The following is a 19,284-nucleotide window of genomic DNA, read 5'->3' on the forward strand; positions in this document are numbered from 1 at the left end:
CTCTTAGAACTGCTTTTGCTGCACCCCATAAGTTTTGGATGATCATGTTTTCATTTATCTCTATGTATTTTTTAATTTCCTCTTTGATTTCTTCAGTGACCCATTGGTTGTTTAGCAGCATATTGTTTAGCCTCCACGTGTTTGTGTTTTTTTTAGTTTTTTCTTGTAGTTGATTTGTCATCTCATAGCGTCGTGGTTGGAAAAGATGCTTGATATGATTTCAATTTTCTTAAATTTACCAAGGATTGATTTGTGACCCAAGATGTGATCTATCCTGGAGAATGTTCCATGTGTCCTTTAGAAGAATGTGTATTCTGCTGCTTTTCGATTAAATGCTCTGTAAATATCAGTTAAGTCCATCTGATCTAATGTGTCATTTAAGGCCTCTGTTTCCTTATTGATTTTCTCTCTGGATGATCTGTCCATTGATGAAAGTTGGGTGTTAAGGTCCCCCAGTATTATTGTGTTACTGTCAATTTCTCCTTTATTGGCTGTTAGTATTTGCCTTATATATTGAGGTGTTCCTATGTTGGGTGCATATATATTTACAATTGTTATATCTTCTTGGATTGATCCCTTGATCATTATGTAGTGTCCTTCTTTGTCTCTGGTAACAGGCTTTATTTTAAAGTCTATTTTGTCTGATATGAATATTGCTACTCCAGCTTTTTAAAAACTTAATTCATTTATTTATTCATTTTTGGCTGCACTGGATCTTCATTGCTGAGCGCAGGCTTTCTCTAGTTGCGGTGAGCGGGGGCTACTCTTTGTTGCAGTGCACAGGCTTCTCATCGCAGTGGCTTCTCTTGTTGCCAAGCACAGGGTCTAGGTGTGCAGGCTTCAGTAGTTGTGGTTCATGCGCTCTAGAGCACAGGCTCAGTAGTTGTGGCGCACGGCCTTAGTTGCTCCGGGGCATGTGGGATCTTCCCGGACCAGGGTTCAAACCCATGTCCCCTGCATTGGCAGGCGGATTCTTAACCACTGCACCACCAGGGAAGTCCCTCCAGCTTTCTTTTGATTTTCACTGACATGGAGCACATTTTTCCATCCCTTCACTTTCATTCTGTATGTGTTTCTAGATCTGAATTGGGTCTCTTGTAGACAGCATATATATGTGTCTTGCTTTTGTATCCATTCAGCCAATCTATGTCTTTTGGCTGGAGCATTTATTCCGTTTACATTTAAGGTAATTATTGATACGTATGTTCTTATTGCCATTTTGTTAATTGTTTTGGATTTGTTTTTATAGGTCTTTTTTCTTCCCTTCCTCTTCTGCTCTCTTCTCTTGTGATCTGATGACTAACTTTAGTGTTGTGTTTGGATTCCTCTTTCTTTTTTGTGTGTATGTCTATTGTAGATATTTGGTTTGGAGTTACTATGAAGTTTTGATATAGCAGTCTATATATATACAAGATTAAGTTGCTAGCCTTTTAATTTCAAATGCATTTCCAATATCCTGCATTTGTACTCACCTCTTCTCACAACTGCTGGTTGTAATATATTTGTGTGTGGATGATTTCCTACTTTAACTGTATGTTTGCCTTTACCAGTGAGCCTTTCCATTCTTAGTTTTCTTGTATCTAGTTACAGCCTTTTCTTTTCCACCTAGAGACTTCCTTTAGCATTGTTGTAAAGCTGATTTGGTGGTGCTGAATTATCTTAGCTTTTGCTTGTCTTTAAAGCTTTTGATTTCTCTGTTGACTCTGAATGAGAGCCTTGCTGAGTAGAGTATTCTTGGTTGTAGGTTTTTCCCTTTCATTGCTTTAAATATATCACGCCATTCCCTTCTGGCCTGCAGAGCTTCTGTGGAAAAATCAGCCGATAACCTTATGGGGATTCTTTTGTATGTTATTTGTTGCTTTTCCCTTGTTGTTTTAAATATTTTCTCTTTGTATTTAATTTTTGTCAGTTTGATTAATATGCATCTTGGTGTGTTCCTCCTTGGGTTTATCCTGCCTGGGACTCTCTGTACTTCCGGGACTGGGGTGACTGTTTCCTTTCCCATGTTAGAAGAGTTTTCAGTTATTATCTCTTCAAATATTTTCTCAGGCCCTTTCTCTCTTCTCTTTCTGGGACCCCCTATAATGCAAATGTTGGTGCATTTAATGTTGAGCCAGAGGTCTCTTAAACTGTCCTCGTTTGTTTTCATTCTTCTTTCTTTATTCTATTCTATGGCAGTATTTCCACCATTCTCTCTTCCAGCTCACTTATCTGTTCTTCTTCCTCATTTATTCTGCTATGGATTCGTTCTAGTGTATTTTTCCTTTTGGTTATTGTATTGTTCATCTCTGTTTGTTTATTCTTTATATCTTCTAGCTCTTTGCTAAACATTTCCTGTATCTTCTCAATCTGTGCCTCTATTCTTTTTCCAAGATATTGGATCATCTTTACTATCATTACTCTGAATTCTTTTTGGCTAGATTGCTTATCTCCTCTTTGCTTAGTTATTCTTTTGGGGTTTTTTTTCTTGTTCTTTCATCTGAAACATATTCTTTTGCTGTCTCATTTTGTCTTACTTTCTGTGATTGCACTTTCCGTTCCATAGGCTGCAGGGCTGTAGTTCTCTTGCTTCTGGTGTCTCCCCACTGATGGATGAGGCTGGTCTAAGAGGCTCATGCAGGCTTCCTGGTTGGAGGGACTGGTGCCTGCCTGCCCACTGATGGATGGAGATGGTGGGCAGGGTCATGTCAAGAGGTGTGTTTATTATTTTTTTTATTGAAGTATAGTTGATTTACAGTGTTGTACCAATCTCTGCTCTACAGCAAAGTGTCTCCGTTTTACACATATATACATTTTTTGTAATATTCTTTTCCATTATGGTTTATCCCAAGAGATTGGATATAGTTCCCTGTGCTATACAGTAAGACTTTGTTGTTTATCCATTCTAAATGTAATAGTTTGCATCTACCAACCCCAAATTCCCAGTCCATGCCTCCCCCTCCTCCCTTCTCCTTTGGCAACCACAAGTCTGATCTCTATGTCTGTGAGTCTGTTTCTGTTTTGTAGATAGAAGGGGTGTGTTTAGAAGTGGCTGTGGGCCTAGGAAGATTTTAGGCAGCCTGTCTGATGATGGGTGGTGCTGTGCTCCTGCCTTGTTGGTTGTTTGGTCTGAGGCGTCCCAGCACTGGATCCTACAGAATGTAGGGTGGCACCACATCTTGGTGACAAAGTGGCAACCTCCAGGAAAGCTCAGGCCAATGAGTACTCCCTGATACCTCCACCACCAGTGTCCTTGTCCCCACAGTGAACCACAGCCAACACCCCCACCTCCCCAGGAGACTCTCCAAGACCAGCAGGTAGGTCTGGTCCAGGCTTCTATGAAGTCACTGCTTTTTCTCTGGGTCCCAGTGAGCACGAGACCTTGTGTGTGCTCTCCAAGAGTGGAGTTTCTATTTCCCTCAGTCCTGTGGAGCTCCTGTCATCAAGCCCCACTCGCCTTCAAAACCAAATGCTTTGGGGGATCCTCTTCCCAGTGCCAGGCCCCCAGGCTAGGGATCCTGACATGGGGCTCCAAACTCTCACTCCTGTGGGAGAAACTCTGTGATATAATTATTTTCCAGTTTGTGGGTCGTCCACCTGGTGGGTGTGGGATTTGATTTTATCATGATTGTGCCCCTCTACTGTCTTGTTGTGGCTTCTTTGTCTTTGGATATAGAATATCTCCTTTGGTAGGTTCCAGTCTCTTTTGTCAACAGTTGTTCAGCAGTTAGTTGTGATTTTGGTGTTTTTGTGAGAGCAGTTGTGCTCAAGCCCTTCTACTCCACCATCTTGTCTCCAACCCTTCAGCACCTTCTCCAGCCTAGTACTGTTTTTTAATTACTCCTCTGAATTACATATTAAGTATTAATTTTCTTTGTGAATATTTTAAAAATTAATTTCAAATTTTATTTTAATTTGATAATCTGTCTTCTTATTTCAGTTCACTGATTAACAACAAAATAATGCCAAATAATTGTGCCCATCATGTGATGCAAATGTATAGCTGTGCTGTCATTATTGATAATGAGACTTTATAAATTAATCTCTGCTAAAGACACTATCCCTGGAACTATGTGTTCATTTGTGTCTCCATACAAATAAATATTCCCATATCTCTGAACTACTACAAAATGGATTAAAACCACTCTTTGTTATCCACAAAAAGACATTCATTAGATACTTTTTCTGCAAGATATAGTTTAACCCCTAAAATGCAGGGAAAGTCATTAAGTGGAAGACAAGGAATGCCATCTTCAGTAAAACAGGACAACCCTAAAGCCATGTTCCCAGAGGATGCCACTTTCACACAAAGCTGGGTAAGTAGCCTAGGCTGAGCTTCAGTGCAACCAGAGAGGGTGCTCACCTCCAGGGCCCTCTGTGTTTTTGCAAAATCTCACCTTTCTCCCTTACTGTCAGGTTTAAACTCTAGATATTTACAACAGCATGTTAGGATGCCATGGAAGAATGGGAATAGTCTGACAAACTGCTCTTTCCCTTCAGCTTTCTATGTGACTTGGTAGAGGTCCAGGACCCAAAGCCTGTCTTGGGTCACATCCCACTGTTTAGTCAGAACATTCAGACCTAGGACTCTAAGGACAAGTTTAAAATGAGGTAGAGTTAACTCAATTTGTGTCCAAAAAAGGCATGACACCTGGAGTTTTACATTAAAACTAATGTGGGGACTTCCCTGGTGGTGCAGTGGTTAAGAATCTGCCTGCCAATGCAGGGGACATGGGTTTGACCCCTGATCCAGGAAGATCCCACATGCCACGAAGCAACTAAGCCTATGCACCACAACTACTGAGCCTGCGCTCTAGAACCTGTGAGCCACAACTACTAAGCCTGCGTGCTGCAAATACTGAAGCCTGCATGCCTAGAGCCTGTGCTCCACAAGAGAAGCCACCACGAGAAGCCCACACACCACAATGAAGAGTAGCCCCCACTCACTGCAGCTAGAGAAAGCCTATGCACAGCAGCAAAGACCCAACACAGCCAAAAAAAAAAAAACCCAAACCACGTGATGCCAGCCAGGGGAAGCTAAGCTATTGCAGCATTCATTAATATATTGTCATAAAAAGAAGAGACAAATAACAGAAATGGAAAGCAAAGTTCTAAAATCAGTCATAAATTACAGTAGCCATTCTCTAACTTGAACTACTTCTATACCTATTCTACTGCAAAATATTTTCTATAAGAAATTTTAAAGTTTTAGCCTTTACATTTATGTCTATGATCCATGTTTGAGTTAATCTTTTGATAAAGTGGGAAGCGTGGACTGAAGTTTATTTCTCCTGCATATGCATGTCCATTCGTTCCAGGACTATTTGTGAAAAAACTATCCTTTCTCCACTTATTTGGCTTAATTTGCACCTTTGTCAAAAATCACTTTGTCAAAAGTCATGTATGTGAGGATTTATATCTGAACTCCCTACTTTGTTCCATTTATCTATCCACCTATCTTGATGTCAATACCACACTGTCTTTGTTAGTGTGGCTTTATAATAAGTAGTGGAATTAGGTAGTACTAGCCCTCCCAATTTGTTCTGCACTTTAAGAGTTGTTTTTGACCATTCTGGATACTTTGAATTTCCATATAAATTTTAAAATCGGTGTATCAGTTTCTAAAAAACAAAAAAAACAGAACTTGCTGTGCTATGGTTTTGATAGGAATTGCATGATTACAGATCAATCTAGGGAGAACTGAAACCTTAACAATATTGAGTCTTCTGATCCATGACCAAAATATATCTCCCCATTTATTTAGATCTTCTTTAATTACTCTCTGCAATATTTTGTTGTTTTCTTGCATATGTTTGGTCAGATTTACCCTATTTTATGTATTGATGCTATTGTAAATGGCATTTTTATTTCAATTTCCAACTGTTTATTGCTAGAATATAGAAAACCATTACTTTTTCTATATTGATCTTGTACACTTGTCAATTTTACTTATTATTTCCAGGAGCTTTTTTTTTGTAGATTCCTTCAGATTTTCTGCATGGACAATCAAGTCAAATGCAAATAAAGACTTAATTCTTCCCTTCCATTATGGATGCCTAGTATTTCTTTTCTTGACTTATTGTACCAGCTAGAGCCTCCAGTAAAATGTTGCATTTAAGTGGTGAGAACAGACATCTTTGTCTTGTTTCTGATCTATGGATGTATTCAGTTTTTCCCATTTAAGTACGATGCTAGCTCTAAGCTTTTCATAGATGCTCTTTATAAGGCTAAAGAAGCTCTCTTCTTTCCCTAGTTTATTGAGAGATTCTATCAGTAATGGATGTTGAATTTTGCCAAGTTTTCTTCTGCATCTATTGAGATGATCATATGGATTTTCTCATTTAGTTTGCTAGTAAATTGCACTGGTTCATTTTTCAAATATAACCCCAATCTTCCATTTCTAGGATAAATTCCACTTGATTGTGCTGTATTATTCATTTTATATATTGTTAAATTGGATTAGCTAATTTTTAAAAATTTACATCTATGTTCATATGAAATATTTCTCAATAGCTTTCTTATCCTGGTTTTGTCTGGTTTAGGCATCAGGACCTTATATAGTTAGCTGAGAAGTATTCTCTCCTCTTCAATTTGCTGTAAAGTTTGTGTAGAATTGGTGTTGTAGCATTATTTCTTCCTTAAACATTTGGTAGAATTCACCAAAGAAGCTATATTAGCCTGAGTTTTTGTTTGTTTTCTTTTGTTCTTTCTGGAAAGGTTTTTAACTACCAATTCTATTTCTTTAATAGATATAGGGCTACTCAGGTTATCTAGTTCTTCTTGAGTGAGGTTTGGTAGAGTGTGTCTTTCAAGAAAATTGTCTATTTTATCTAAGTTGTCAAATTTATTGGCATAGAGTTGTCCACAACACTCCCTAACGATGTTTAATGTCTGTATGCTCTTTAGTGATGTAACATCTCTTATTCCTGATATTAGTAATTTATGTCTTCTCTCTTATTTTCTTCAACAGTTTGGCCAGAAGTTTGTCAGAATTATTTATCTTATCAAAGAACTAGCTTTTGCTTTCATTGATTTTCTCCATTGTTTTTCTGTTCTCCATGCTGGCCTGTGTTTCTTTCTTCTGCTTACTTTTAGTTTAACTTGCTCTTCTTTATCTAGTTTCTTAAGATTGAAGCTGAGGTCACTGATTTGAGACATTTATTCTTTTCTAATATTGGTATTTAATGGTATAAATTCCCCTCTAAATACTGTTTTAGAGCAGGTACCAGAAAACTACAATTTCAGGCTGCAATACAGACATGCACATTCATTTATGTGTTGTCTGTGGCTGTTTTCCTGTGACAGTGGCAGAGTTGAGTGATTGCAACAGAGACCATAAGGCCCACATGCTTATAATACTAATTATATGGACTTTTAAGAAAAAGTTTGCTGACTCCTGCTTGAGAGGAATCCCACAAATTTTGTTTTCATAATTCAATTCAAAATACTTCACAATTTCACTTTTGTCTTTGAGTCTTGGAATTTTTTCACACAGGTTTTTCAATTTCCTGTAGTTAAAAATAGCTATTTTAAATAGATCTTTAAAATAAATTTTTTTATAAATGTATTTATTTATTTTTGGCTGTTTTGGGTCTTCATTGCTGTGCATGGGCTTTCTCTAGTTGTGGTGAGTAGGGGCTACTCTTCAATGCGGTGCATGGGTTTCTAATTGCAGTGGCTTCTCTTTGCTGCAGAGCACAGGCTCTAGTGCACAGGCTTCAGTAGTTGTGGCATGCTGGCTCAGTAGTTGTGGCTCATGGGCTCTAGAGTGCAGGCTCAGTATTTGTGGTGCACAGGCTTAGTTGCTCCGTGGCATGTGGGATCTTCCTGGACCAGGGCTCGAACCCATGTCCCCTTTATTGGCAGGCAGATTCTTAACCACTGTGCCACCAGGGAAGTCCAAAAAAAATAGTTATTTTTAAAACAATTATTTCTTATTATTTCCAAAATGAAATATCCAAGTCAAAGTGTAGCTCTTGAAAAAGTAAATGACCCATTATGCCTTTTTTTTACCTGTGGTATCATCAGTCTATAACATTATATAAGTTTCATGTGTACAACAATTATGACATGGCCTAGTTTTCTACATTTTTCTTGTGCTCTGACTTCATTGACCTTCCTGAATCTCTGGGTTTATATCTTTCATAAAATTTGAAATTTTAAACCATATTTTCTTCAAATGTCTTTTTCTGTCCCCCTCTTTCCTTAAGAGACAAGAACTACAGATATATTAGGCCACATGAAGTTTTCCCCTAGCTCACGAATGCTTTTCATTACTTTCACTCGGTTTTACTTTGGACCTATGTCTTCAAGTTCACTAGTCTTTTCTTCTGTAATTCTTAATTTGCCTTTTTAATCCTAACAAGAGATTTTTATCTCATACGTTATAGTTTTCATCTTTAGAAGTTTGATTTGGGCCTTTTTAAAAAAATATCTTTCATGTTTCTGCTTAACTTAATGAACATCTGGAATACAGTTATAATAACAGATTTTATGCACTTGTCTGTTAATTCTAACACTTTTGTCTATTCTGGGTTGATTTCAAATGGTTCATTCATATTCTCCTCGTGATAGGTCAAATTTTCTTGCTTCTTTGCATGCCTGGTAATCTTTGATTGGATGTCAGATATTGTGAATTTTACCTTGTGTGCTGTTGGATTCCTAGATTCTTGAGGTTTGTTCTTGGATGCAGTTAAACTACTTAGAAACAATTTGATTATTTGGGGTCTTTATTTTAAGATTTATTAGGTGGAATCAGGGCAGTGTTCAGTCTAGAGCTAATTACTCACCAATATGAGGCAAGACCCTTCAGTGTACTCTATCCAATGCCTCATAAATTAAGAAGTTTACAGTCTTCCTGGCAGGAACAGACATTATTCCTCGCCCTGAGTGTATCAAGCACTCTTTCTTCTAATTTTTTGAGTTGTTCTTCCCCTGGCCACAGGTAGTTTCCCTCTCTCTCTGTGCAGCTCTTTCCTCTCTGGTTCTCTTTCTTGAAAATTTTACCTGCCTTGGTCTCTTCAGAGTCAGTTCTATCCCCTCAACTCCAGGAATCTGGTGGGATCCACATGGGTTCTCTCTCCCTGCCCTGCATCCTGGAAAGTCTCTCAATGCAGTGAGCTGGGGCAATCATAGGCTCATTTCATTTGTTTCTCATTTCTCAGGGATCACTGCCCTTTTTTACCTGATATCCAGTATTTTGATTACCACTGTTTGGTTTTGGTTTGTTCCTGGTTTTGTTTTTGGGATTTTGGTTTATTTTCTTTTTGGATGTCTCAAGCAGGAGGGTAAATACAGTCCCTGTTACTCCATCTTGGCCAGAGAAGAAGCCTTTTTTATCCATGTATATCCACATACAAACATTCTTGGAGACTACATGCACCAAAATATTAAGAGGATTTATCTCTGGGTAGTGGGATTATGACAGTTTTTTATTTGTGGTGTGTGTGTGTGTGATTTACATTTTCTAAAATAAATGTATTATTGTAAAATAAAAATAATAAAACAACATTTTTCTCTGAAAATAGTGCTCTCCCATGCATATGCAGCCTATCCTGAGTGACAGGTGCCCCAAGGCAGATCATGGGGCTCTATCACTTTCTGGTGTGCTCATGAGACATGATGGGGGGTCTGCTGCTCAGCTCATGCAGCAAGATTGGTGAAGTGTCACAGGTGGTTTTCCAGGGCAATCAGGGAGTATTAAAGTTTAAGTATAAAAGTATCTAAGTTATACCCTGAATCTCTAGAACGTAGCGGGCCCACAAAATGGCCATCAACACCTTAGAACCATGAACTCTCAAAGGCTTAAATATTTTTATGAAAGACAGTACATATACACAAACAAACTGACACACTTCACGGACACACAGGCATAAACATACCATCTATAATAAATGACACCATTTTGGAAGCATTTTTACTGATACTTCAGAGAAGAGATATTGGGAAAATTCTAATGACCAAAGAATGACAAATGAAAATTAATTGTAAAATTTAATTTTAACTCTAAGATATGTAAAATACCATTTGCATTCTCTTTAACACATTGTTTTTATTTTAGTATATGAAGAAATTATATATTAATATTTATAACAGCTTTCCAAAAATCCCTAAAGACCATCATTTTCTAACACTATTTTTTTTTTAATTCTTAAGTTCTTCATCAGTGAATTCATCCACCTCAATTGAAAAGCAAGAGGGGACAGATCATTTTATTCTTAGTATTAGTTTGAAGAAACTTCAGTTCCCATTAATATAACATACTATGACTAAATAGAAAATGTAATCATTTTCTTAAAATTTTATCAGAATAAGAATGAAATCAGGCAGAATCAGGGAGGACCTTCAAGATGGCAGAGGAGTAAGACGTGGAGATCACGTTCCTCTCCACAAATACATCAAAAGTACATCTACAAATGGAACAACTCCTACAGAACACTTACTGAACGCTGGCAGAAGACCTCAGACTTCCCAAAAGGCAAGAAACTACCCATGTACCTGGGTAGGGCAAAAGTAAAAAGAAAAAACAGAGACAAAAGAATAGGGACAGGACCTGCACCTCTGGGAGGGAGCTGTGAAGGAGGAAAGGTTTCCACACACTAGGAAACCCCTTCACTGGTGGAGACGGGGGGTTGGGGGGGGGAAGCTTCAGAGCCACAGAGGAGAGTGCAGCAACAGGGTTGCAAAGGGCAAAGAGGAGAGATTCCCACACAGAGGATCGGTGACCACCAGCACTCACCAGCCCGAGAGGCTTGTCTGCTCACCTGCTGGCGTGGGTGGAGGCTGGGAGCTGAGACTCAGGCTTTGGAGGTCAGATCCCAGGGAGAGGACTGGGTTTGGCTCTGTGAACACAGCCTGGAGGGGGCTAGTGAGCCACAGCTAGCCGGAAGGGAGTCCAGGAAAAAGTCTGGAACTGCCTAAGAGGCAAGAGACCATTGTTTTTGGGTGCACAAGGAGAGGGGATTCAGAGCACTGCCTAAACGAGCTCCAGAGTTGGGCATGAGCTGCGGCTATCAGCGCAGCCACAGACTGGCATGAAATGCTAAGGCTGATCCTGCACCACCAAGAAGCCTGTGTGCAAGCACAAGTCACTATCCACACCTCCCCTCCTGGGAGCCTATGCAGCCTGCCACTGCCAGGGTCCTGTGATCCAGGGACAAATTCCCCAGAAGAACACACGGCATGCCTCAGGCTGTTGCAATATCACACCGGCCTCTGCCACCACAGGATCACCCCGCATTCCATACCCCTACCTCCTCCCGGCCGAGTGAGCCAGAGCCCCCTAATCAGCAGCTACTTTAACCCCATCCTGTCTGAGCGGGAACAGACGTCCTCAGGTGACCTACAAGCAGAGGCAGGGCCAAATCCAAAGCTGAACCCCAGGAGCTGTGTGAACAAAGAAGAGAAAGGGAAATTTCTCCCAGCAGCCTCAGGAGCAGTGGATTAAATCTCCACAATCAACTTGATGTACCCTGCATCTCTGGAATACCTGAATAGACAACAAATCATCCCAAAATTGAGGCAATGGACTTTGGGAGCAAATGTAGACTTGGGGTTTGCTTTCTGCATATAATTTGTTTCTGGTTTTATGTTTACCTTAGTTTAGTATTTAGAGCTTATTATCATTGGTAGATTTGTTTATTGATTTTGTTGCTCTCTTCCTTTTATATATATATATTTTTTTTTTACCCCTTTTTCTCTTTCGGTGAGTCTGTATGTGCATGTTTCCTTGTGTGATTTTATCTGTATAGCTTTGCTTTTACTATTTATCCTAGCCTTCTGTCTGTCCGCTTTTGTTTTTTATTTCTGTAGTATAGTTTTTAAAGCTTGTAATCATTGGTGGATTTGTTTATTGGTTTCATTGCTCTCTTCTTTCTTTCTTTCTTTTCTCTAATTACGTTTTTATTTTTAATAATTTTTCTATATTTTAATAACTTTTTTTCCTTTCTTTTTTTTTCTCCCTTTTCTTCTGAGCCATCTGGCTGACAGGGTCTTGGTGCTCCGGCCGGGTGTCAGGCCTGAGCCTCTGAGGGGAGAGAGCTACGGTCAGGACATTGGTCCACCAGAGACCTCCCAGCCCCATGTAATATCAAATGGTAAGAGCTCTCCCAGAGATCTCCATTTCAATGCTAAGACCCAGCTCCACTCAATGACCAGCAAGCTACAGTGCTGGACACCCCATGCCAAACAACTAGCGAGACAGGAACACCACCCCACCCATTAGCAGAGGCTGCCTAAAATCATAAGCTCACAGACACCCCAAAACACACCACCAGGAAGACAAGATCCAGGTTCATCCACCTGAACACAAGCACCAGTCCCCTCAACCAGGAAGCCTACACAACCCACTGAACCATCCTTACACCCTGGAGGCAGACACCAAAAACAACAGGAACTACGAACTTGCAACCTGCAAAAAGGAGACCCCAAACACAGTAAGTTAAGCAAAATGAGAAGACAAAGAAATACACAGCAGATGAAGGAGCAAGGTAAAAACAGGCCTGACCAAACAAATGAAGATGAAATAGGCAATGTACCTGAAAAAGAATTCAGAGTAAGGATAGTAAAGACAATCCAAAATTTTGGAAATAGAATGGAGAAAATACAAGAAACAGTTAACAAGGACATAGAAGAACTAAAGAGCAAAAAAATAATGAGGATCAACACAAAAAATGATATTAAAAATTCTCTAGAAGGAATCAATAGCAGAATAACTGAGGCAGAAGAAAGGATAAGTGACCTGGGAGATAAAATAGTGGAAATAACTACTGCAGAGCAGAATAAAGAAAAAAGAATGGAAAAAAATTGAGGACAGTCAAAGAGAGCTCTGGGACAACATTAAATGCACCAACATTCGAATTAGAGGGGTCCCAGAAGAAGAAGAGAAAAAGAAAGGACCTGAGAAAATATTTGAAGAGATCACAGTTGAAAACTTCCCTACTATGGGAAAGGAAATACTCAAAAGTCCATGAAATGCAAAGCATCCAATACAGGATAAATCCAAGGAGAAACATGGCAAGACACATATTAATAAAACTATCAAAAATTAAATACGAAGAAAAAAATATTAAAAGCAGCAAGGGAAAAGCAAGAAATAACATACAAGGGAATCCCCATAAGGTTAACAGCTGATTTCTCAGCAGAAATTCTGCAAGCCAGGAGGGAATGTCAAGATATATTTAAAGAGATGAAAGGGAAAAACCTACAACCAACATTACTCTACCCAGCAAGGATCTCATTCAGATTTGACAGAGAAATTAAAAACTTTATAGACAAGCAAAAGCTAAGAGAATTCAGCACCACCAAACCAGCTTTACAACAAATGTTAAAGGAACTTCTCTAGGCAGGAAACACAAGAGAAGGAAAGGACCTACAATAACAAACCCAAAAGAATTAAGAAAATGGTAATAGGAACATACATGTCGATAATTACCTTAAATGTAAATGGATTAAATGTTCCAACCAAAAGACATACACTGGCTGAATGGATATAAAAACAAGACCCATATATATGCTGTCTACAAGAGACCCACTTCAGACCTAGGGACACATACAGACTGAAAGTGAAGGGATGGAAAAAGATATTCCATGCAAAAGAAAATCAGAAGAAAGCTGGAGTAGCCATTCTCATATCAGACAAAATAGACTTTAAAATAAAGACTATTACAAGAGATAAAGAAGAAAACTCCATAATGATCAAGGGATCAATCCAAGAAGAAGATATAAAAATTGTAAATATTTATACACCCAACATAGGAGCACCTCAGTACATAAGGTAAATGCTAGCAGCCATAAAAGGGGAAATCGACAGTAACACAATAATAATAAGGGATTTAACACCTCACTTTCACCAATGGACAGATCATCCAAAATGAAAATATATAAGGAAACACAAGCTTTAAATGACACATTAAACAAGATGGACTTAATTGATATTTATAGGACATTCCATCCAAAAACAACAAAATACACTTTCTTCTCAAGTGCTCATGGAACATTCTCCAGGAGAGATCATATCTTGGGTCACAAATGAAGCCTTGGTAAATTTAAGAAAATTGAAATCATATCAAGCATCTTTTCTGACCACAATGCTATGAGACTAGATATCAATTACAGAAAAAAAAAACTGTAAAAAATACAAACACATGCAGGCTATACAATACACTACTAAATAACAAATAGATCACTGAAGAAATCAAAGAGGAAATCAGAAAATACCTAGAAACAATTGACAAGGAAAATATGATGACCCAAAACCTATGGGATGCAGCAAAAGCAGTTCTAAGAGGGAAGTTTATAGCAATACAAACCTACCTCAAGAAACAAAATAATCTCAAATAAGCAACCTAACTTTACACCTAAAGCAATTAGAGAAAGAAGAACAAAGGAACCCCAAAGTTAGCAGAAGGAAAGAAATCATAAAGATCAGATCAGAAATACATGAAAAAGAAATGAAGGAAAGGATAGCAAAGATAAATAAACCTGAAAGCTGGTTCTTTGCAAAGATAAACAAAATTGATAAATCCGTAGCCAGACTCATCAAGAAAAAAAGGAAGACTCAAATCAGCAGAATTAGAAATGAAAAAGGAGAAGTAACAGCTGACACTGCAGAAATACAAAGGATCATGAGAGATTACTACAAGTAACTATATGGTAATAAAATGGACAACCTGGAAGAAATGGACAAATTCTTAGAAAAGCACAACCTTCTGAGACGGATCCAGGAAGAAATAGAAAATATAAACAGACCAGTCACAAGCAGTGAAATTGAAACTGTGATTTAAAATCTTCCAACAAACAAAAGCCCAGGACCAGATGGCTTCCCAGGCTAATTCTATCAAACATTTAGAGAAGAGTTAACAACTATCCTTCTCAAACACTTCCAAAATATAGCAGAGGGTGGAACACTCCCAAACCCATTCTACGAGGCAACCATCACTCTGATACCAAAACCAGACAAAGATACCACAAGAAAAGAAAACTACAGGCCAATATCACTGATGAATATAGAAGCAAAAATCCTCAACAAAATACTAGTAAACAGAATCCAACAGCACATAAAAAGGATCATACTCCATGATCAAGTGGGGTTTATCTCAGGAATGCAAGGATTCTTCAATACACGCAAATCAATCCATGTGATAAACCATATTAACAAATTGAAGGAGAAAAACAATATGATCATCTCAGTAGATGCAAAAAGAGCTTTTGACAAAATTCAACACCCATTTATGATAAAAAACCCTCCAGAAAGTAGGCATAGAGGGAACTTGTATCATCATAATAAAGTCCATGTATGACAAACCCACAGCCAACATCATTCTCAGTGATGGAAAACTGAAACCATTTCCACTAAGATCAGGAAGAAGACATGTTTGCCCACTCTCACCACTATTATTCAACATAGTTTTGGAAGTTTTAGCCACAGCAATCAGAGAAGAAAAAGAAATAAAAGGAATCCAAGTCAGAGAAGAAGAAGTAAAACTGCCACTCTTTGCAGATGACATGATACTATACATAGAGAATCCTAAAGATGCTACCAGAAAATTTCTAGAGCTAATCATTGAATTTGGTAAAGTATCAGTATAAAAAATTAATGCTCAGAAATCTCTTGCATTCCTATACACTAATGATGAAAAATCTGAATGAGAAATTAAGGAAACACTCCCATTTACCATTGCAACGAAAAGAATAAAATACCTATAAAAATACCTACCTAAGGAGACAAAAGACCTGTATGCAGAAAACTATAAGACACTGATGAAAGAAATTAAAGATGATACAAACAGATGGAGAGATACACCATGTTCTTCGATTGGAAGAATCAACATTGTGAAAATGACTATACTACCCAAAGCAATCTCCAGATCCAATGCAATCCCTATCAAACTACCAATGGCATTATTCACAGACCTAGCACAAAAAATTTCAGAATCTGTATGGAAACACAAAAGACCATGAATAGCCAAAACAATCTTGAGTAAGAAAAACAGAGCTGGAGGAATCAGGCTCCCTGACTTCTGACTATACTACAAAGCTACAGTAATTAAGACAGTATGGTAATGAAACTTAAAAGCTTTTGCACAGCAAAGGAAACCATAAACAAGTGAAAAGGCAACCCTCAGAATGGGAGAAAATATTTGCAAATGAAGCAACTGACAAAGGATTAATCTCCAAAATATACAAGTATCCCATGCAGCTCAATATCAAAAGAACAATTAACCCAATCCAAAACTGGGAAGAAGACCTAAATAGACATTTCTGCAATGAAGATATACAGATTGCCAACAAACTTGTGAAAGGATGCTCAACATCACTAATCATTAGAGAAATGCAAATCAAAACTACAATGAGTTATCACCTGACACTGGTCAGAATGGCCATCATCAAAAAATCTACAAACAATTAATGCTGGAGAGGGTGTGGAGAAAAGGGAACCCTCTTGCACTGTTGGTGGGAATGTAAATTGATATAGCCACTATGGAGAACAGCATGGAGGTTCCTTAAAAAACTAAAAATAGAACTACCATATGACCCACAAATCCCACTACTGAGCATATGCCTTGAGAAAACCATAATTCAAAAAGTGTCATGTACCACAATGTTGACTACAGCTCTATTTACAATAGTCAGGACATTGAAGCAACCTAAGTGTCCATCAACAGATGAATGGATAAAGAAGATGCGGCACATATATACAATGGAATATTACCCAGCCATAAAAAGAAATGAAATTGAGTTATTTGTAGTGAGGTGGATGGACCTAAAATCTGTCATATGGAGTGAAGTAAGTCATGAAGAGAAAAACAAATACCGTATGCTAACACATATATATGGAATCTAAAAAAAAAAAACTGGTTCTGAAGAACCTAGGGGCAGGACAGGAATAAAGATGCAGACGTAGAGAATGGACTTGAGGACATGGGGATGTGGAAGGATAAGCTGGGACAAAGTGAGGGAGTGGCATTGACATATATAAACTACCAAAAGTAAAATAGATAGCTAGTGGGAAGCAACTGCATAGCACAGGGAGATCAGCTCGGTGCTTTGTGTCCACCTAGAGGGGTGGGATAGGGAGGTTGGGAGGGAGATGCAAGAGGGAGGAGATATGAGGATATATGTGTACGTATAGCTGATTCACTTTGTTATACAGCAGAAACTAACACACCATTGTAAAGTAATTATAGTCCAATCAAGATGTTAAAAAAAAAAGTGAAATCAATTCAGACCACTTAACTGTAAATTAGAGGATCAGTCACCTAACTTCCCACTCTCAAGATGACCAAGAGCACTTCATATGAAGAAGTGACATCCATTCAGGGTAAAATTTTATTAAGTGTGCAGGTAAGCTGCACACTTATATTTATTGGAAGCAACCCTGTTATACTGATACATACCATCTTCCTCAACTCCTCGTTGGAAACAATAATGACATTTGGAGGGTCTCCAATGGCAGTGGCAGCTCCTCCAATGTTTGTGAAGATCACTTCTGCAATCAGGACTTGTCTTGGATCAAGATTGAGCACCTCACACAATCTGTCATGAATGGAGGAAAATGAAAACAGTCCCACTATTCACATTGTGAATGGCCCATGTAAGATTTAAATTTTTTTAAAGCATTTGCTTGTACAAGGGAGGCATGTGTATGCACGTGCTCGTGCACATGCATGCGCACACTCACACACCTGTGAGAAGGGCAATGCTGAGGGGTAAAAAAGGACAACAATGCTACAGAGCTACTGGATAAAGTTGACTCTCAGCATTAGATTTCTCTGAAAGTTAACATACAACCCATCTGAACCATCCATGTGAAAATATACTCCTGTCTCGCTCCCACAGGTCTAGAGGAAGCACTCAGGGTGCAGGACCCTGTGCAGGCCAGACTCTGGCACGGATGAATGCGTTTTTGCCACCAGACCCCTCTGAGTAGGGTGAGGCTAGAGCAGAAAGCACCGCCACCCAGTGGCTCACACCAAGCCTGCCAACATAGCTCCTTACCCACATTACACTTTTCAAATGCTGAGGCCCTAAGCTTAATATTAACAAGGGGCACACACTCTACAGCAGTGGTTCTCCACCTTGGCTACACACTAGATTTGTCTGGGAATCTTGACAGTCTCGCTGCCCAGCTCACGACAGATCAATCCCTGGGCCTGGACCTGGGCAGCAGCGTTTAGAGCTCCACAAGTGGGTCCACTGAGCACACAGTTGAGAAAAGGCTGCTCTAAAGAAAGATTAGGAAATACCTCATGGTATTTCTTCCTCCACCTGCCCATCACATTGCCCACTTCCTTAAAAAAGCCAGGCCTGGGTCTGGAAGTTGGTGGTGAGGGGGGTCCCTGCTGCAATCAAAGGTCCTTTCTTTTTTTTTTTTTGGCCACTCCGCGGCATGCGGGATCTTAGTTCCTTGACCAGGGATTGAACCCATGCCCCCTGCAGTGGAAGTGCGGAGTCTAGGAAGTCCCTCAAGGGTCCTTTCTACCACCTCCCAGCTCAGAGCACAGCCAGCAGCTCTTCTGAGGGGGACTGGCCTACAGAACCATGTGGAAGCTGAGAAGGGAGCGGTGTCCAGGGACCAGGGACAGGGATAAATCCAAAAAAGAGGATCAGACCCCAATCAGCAGCAGGAGCTGTCAGCTTAGGAGGTCCCGGCTCTGCTTCTAGCAAGAAAAGGATTAGTGTGTGCTAATCAACAACGCCAGATCTGGCTGTTTAACTGTAAAGACTAGCGCTACTCAATCCAGACAAAAGCAGAAGAAATGTGATTAAGTTTATAGAGTCATGAAGAATATGGTAGTATAAACAGTGAATCTGAGCACACCAACATTTCGATCTTGAAAGATGTAATTTTTAAATTAATAAATGGAATTGCTATTCTCACATAAAATTACAAAGCCAGTTCCTAGAACACTGAGGATATAAACAAATCCCAGCAAGGCTGAGACAACCCTCAGCTGCCCAGGTTATACAGGGATGCTGAGAACGTGGGTGCCATCATCAGAGAGTGCAGTGACATGCTGGGATCTGGCACATTATGAGATGATTTTCAAACTAGTGATAGCAGCAGAGTTGCCCTGGTTGAAGTGGAGTGGGTGTGAACTGCCTCTTGCCCCCTGAGGTGTCCTAGGGGCAGGGTTGGTTTTAGCATGTGCTACAGTTTACAACACCCTCCATCCCCCATTTACCCTCAGAAGAACCCTGGGTACTGGAAGGTGCTATGCTCCCTGTGCAGGAACGCTGAGTCCAGCGTCCCTCCCCTCAAATCTATATTTGCACGTGGGCCATGACAATATAGTCAAGCTCGCA

The 19,284-nt window shown here is 39.3% G+C and overlaps 1 protein-coding gene across 2 annotated transcripts in view; it reads right to left on the reverse strand.

The window, feature by feature from the left end:
- OCA2 (OCA2 melanosomal transmembrane protein) overlaps window positions 1–19,284 on the reverse strand; it is a 299,659-nt gene that overhangs the window by 163,379 nt on the left and 116,996 nt on the right. For both annotated transcript variants that reach the window (XM_082395480.1, XM_082395481.1), the window contains one exon: window positions 17,376–17,514. In XM_082395480.1, the coding sequence (XP_082251606.1) occupies window positions 17,376–17,514 (139 nt within the window). The remainder of the gene's footprint in view (window positions 1–17,375; window positions 17,515–19,284) is intronic.

This window comes from Balaenoptera borealis (assembly GCF_965194805.1).
Source record: "Balaenoptera borealis genome assembly, chromosome: 6".
Lineage (NCBI taxonomy): Eukaryota > Metazoa > Chordata > Mammalia > Artiodactyla > Balaenopteridae > Balaenoptera > Balaenoptera borealis.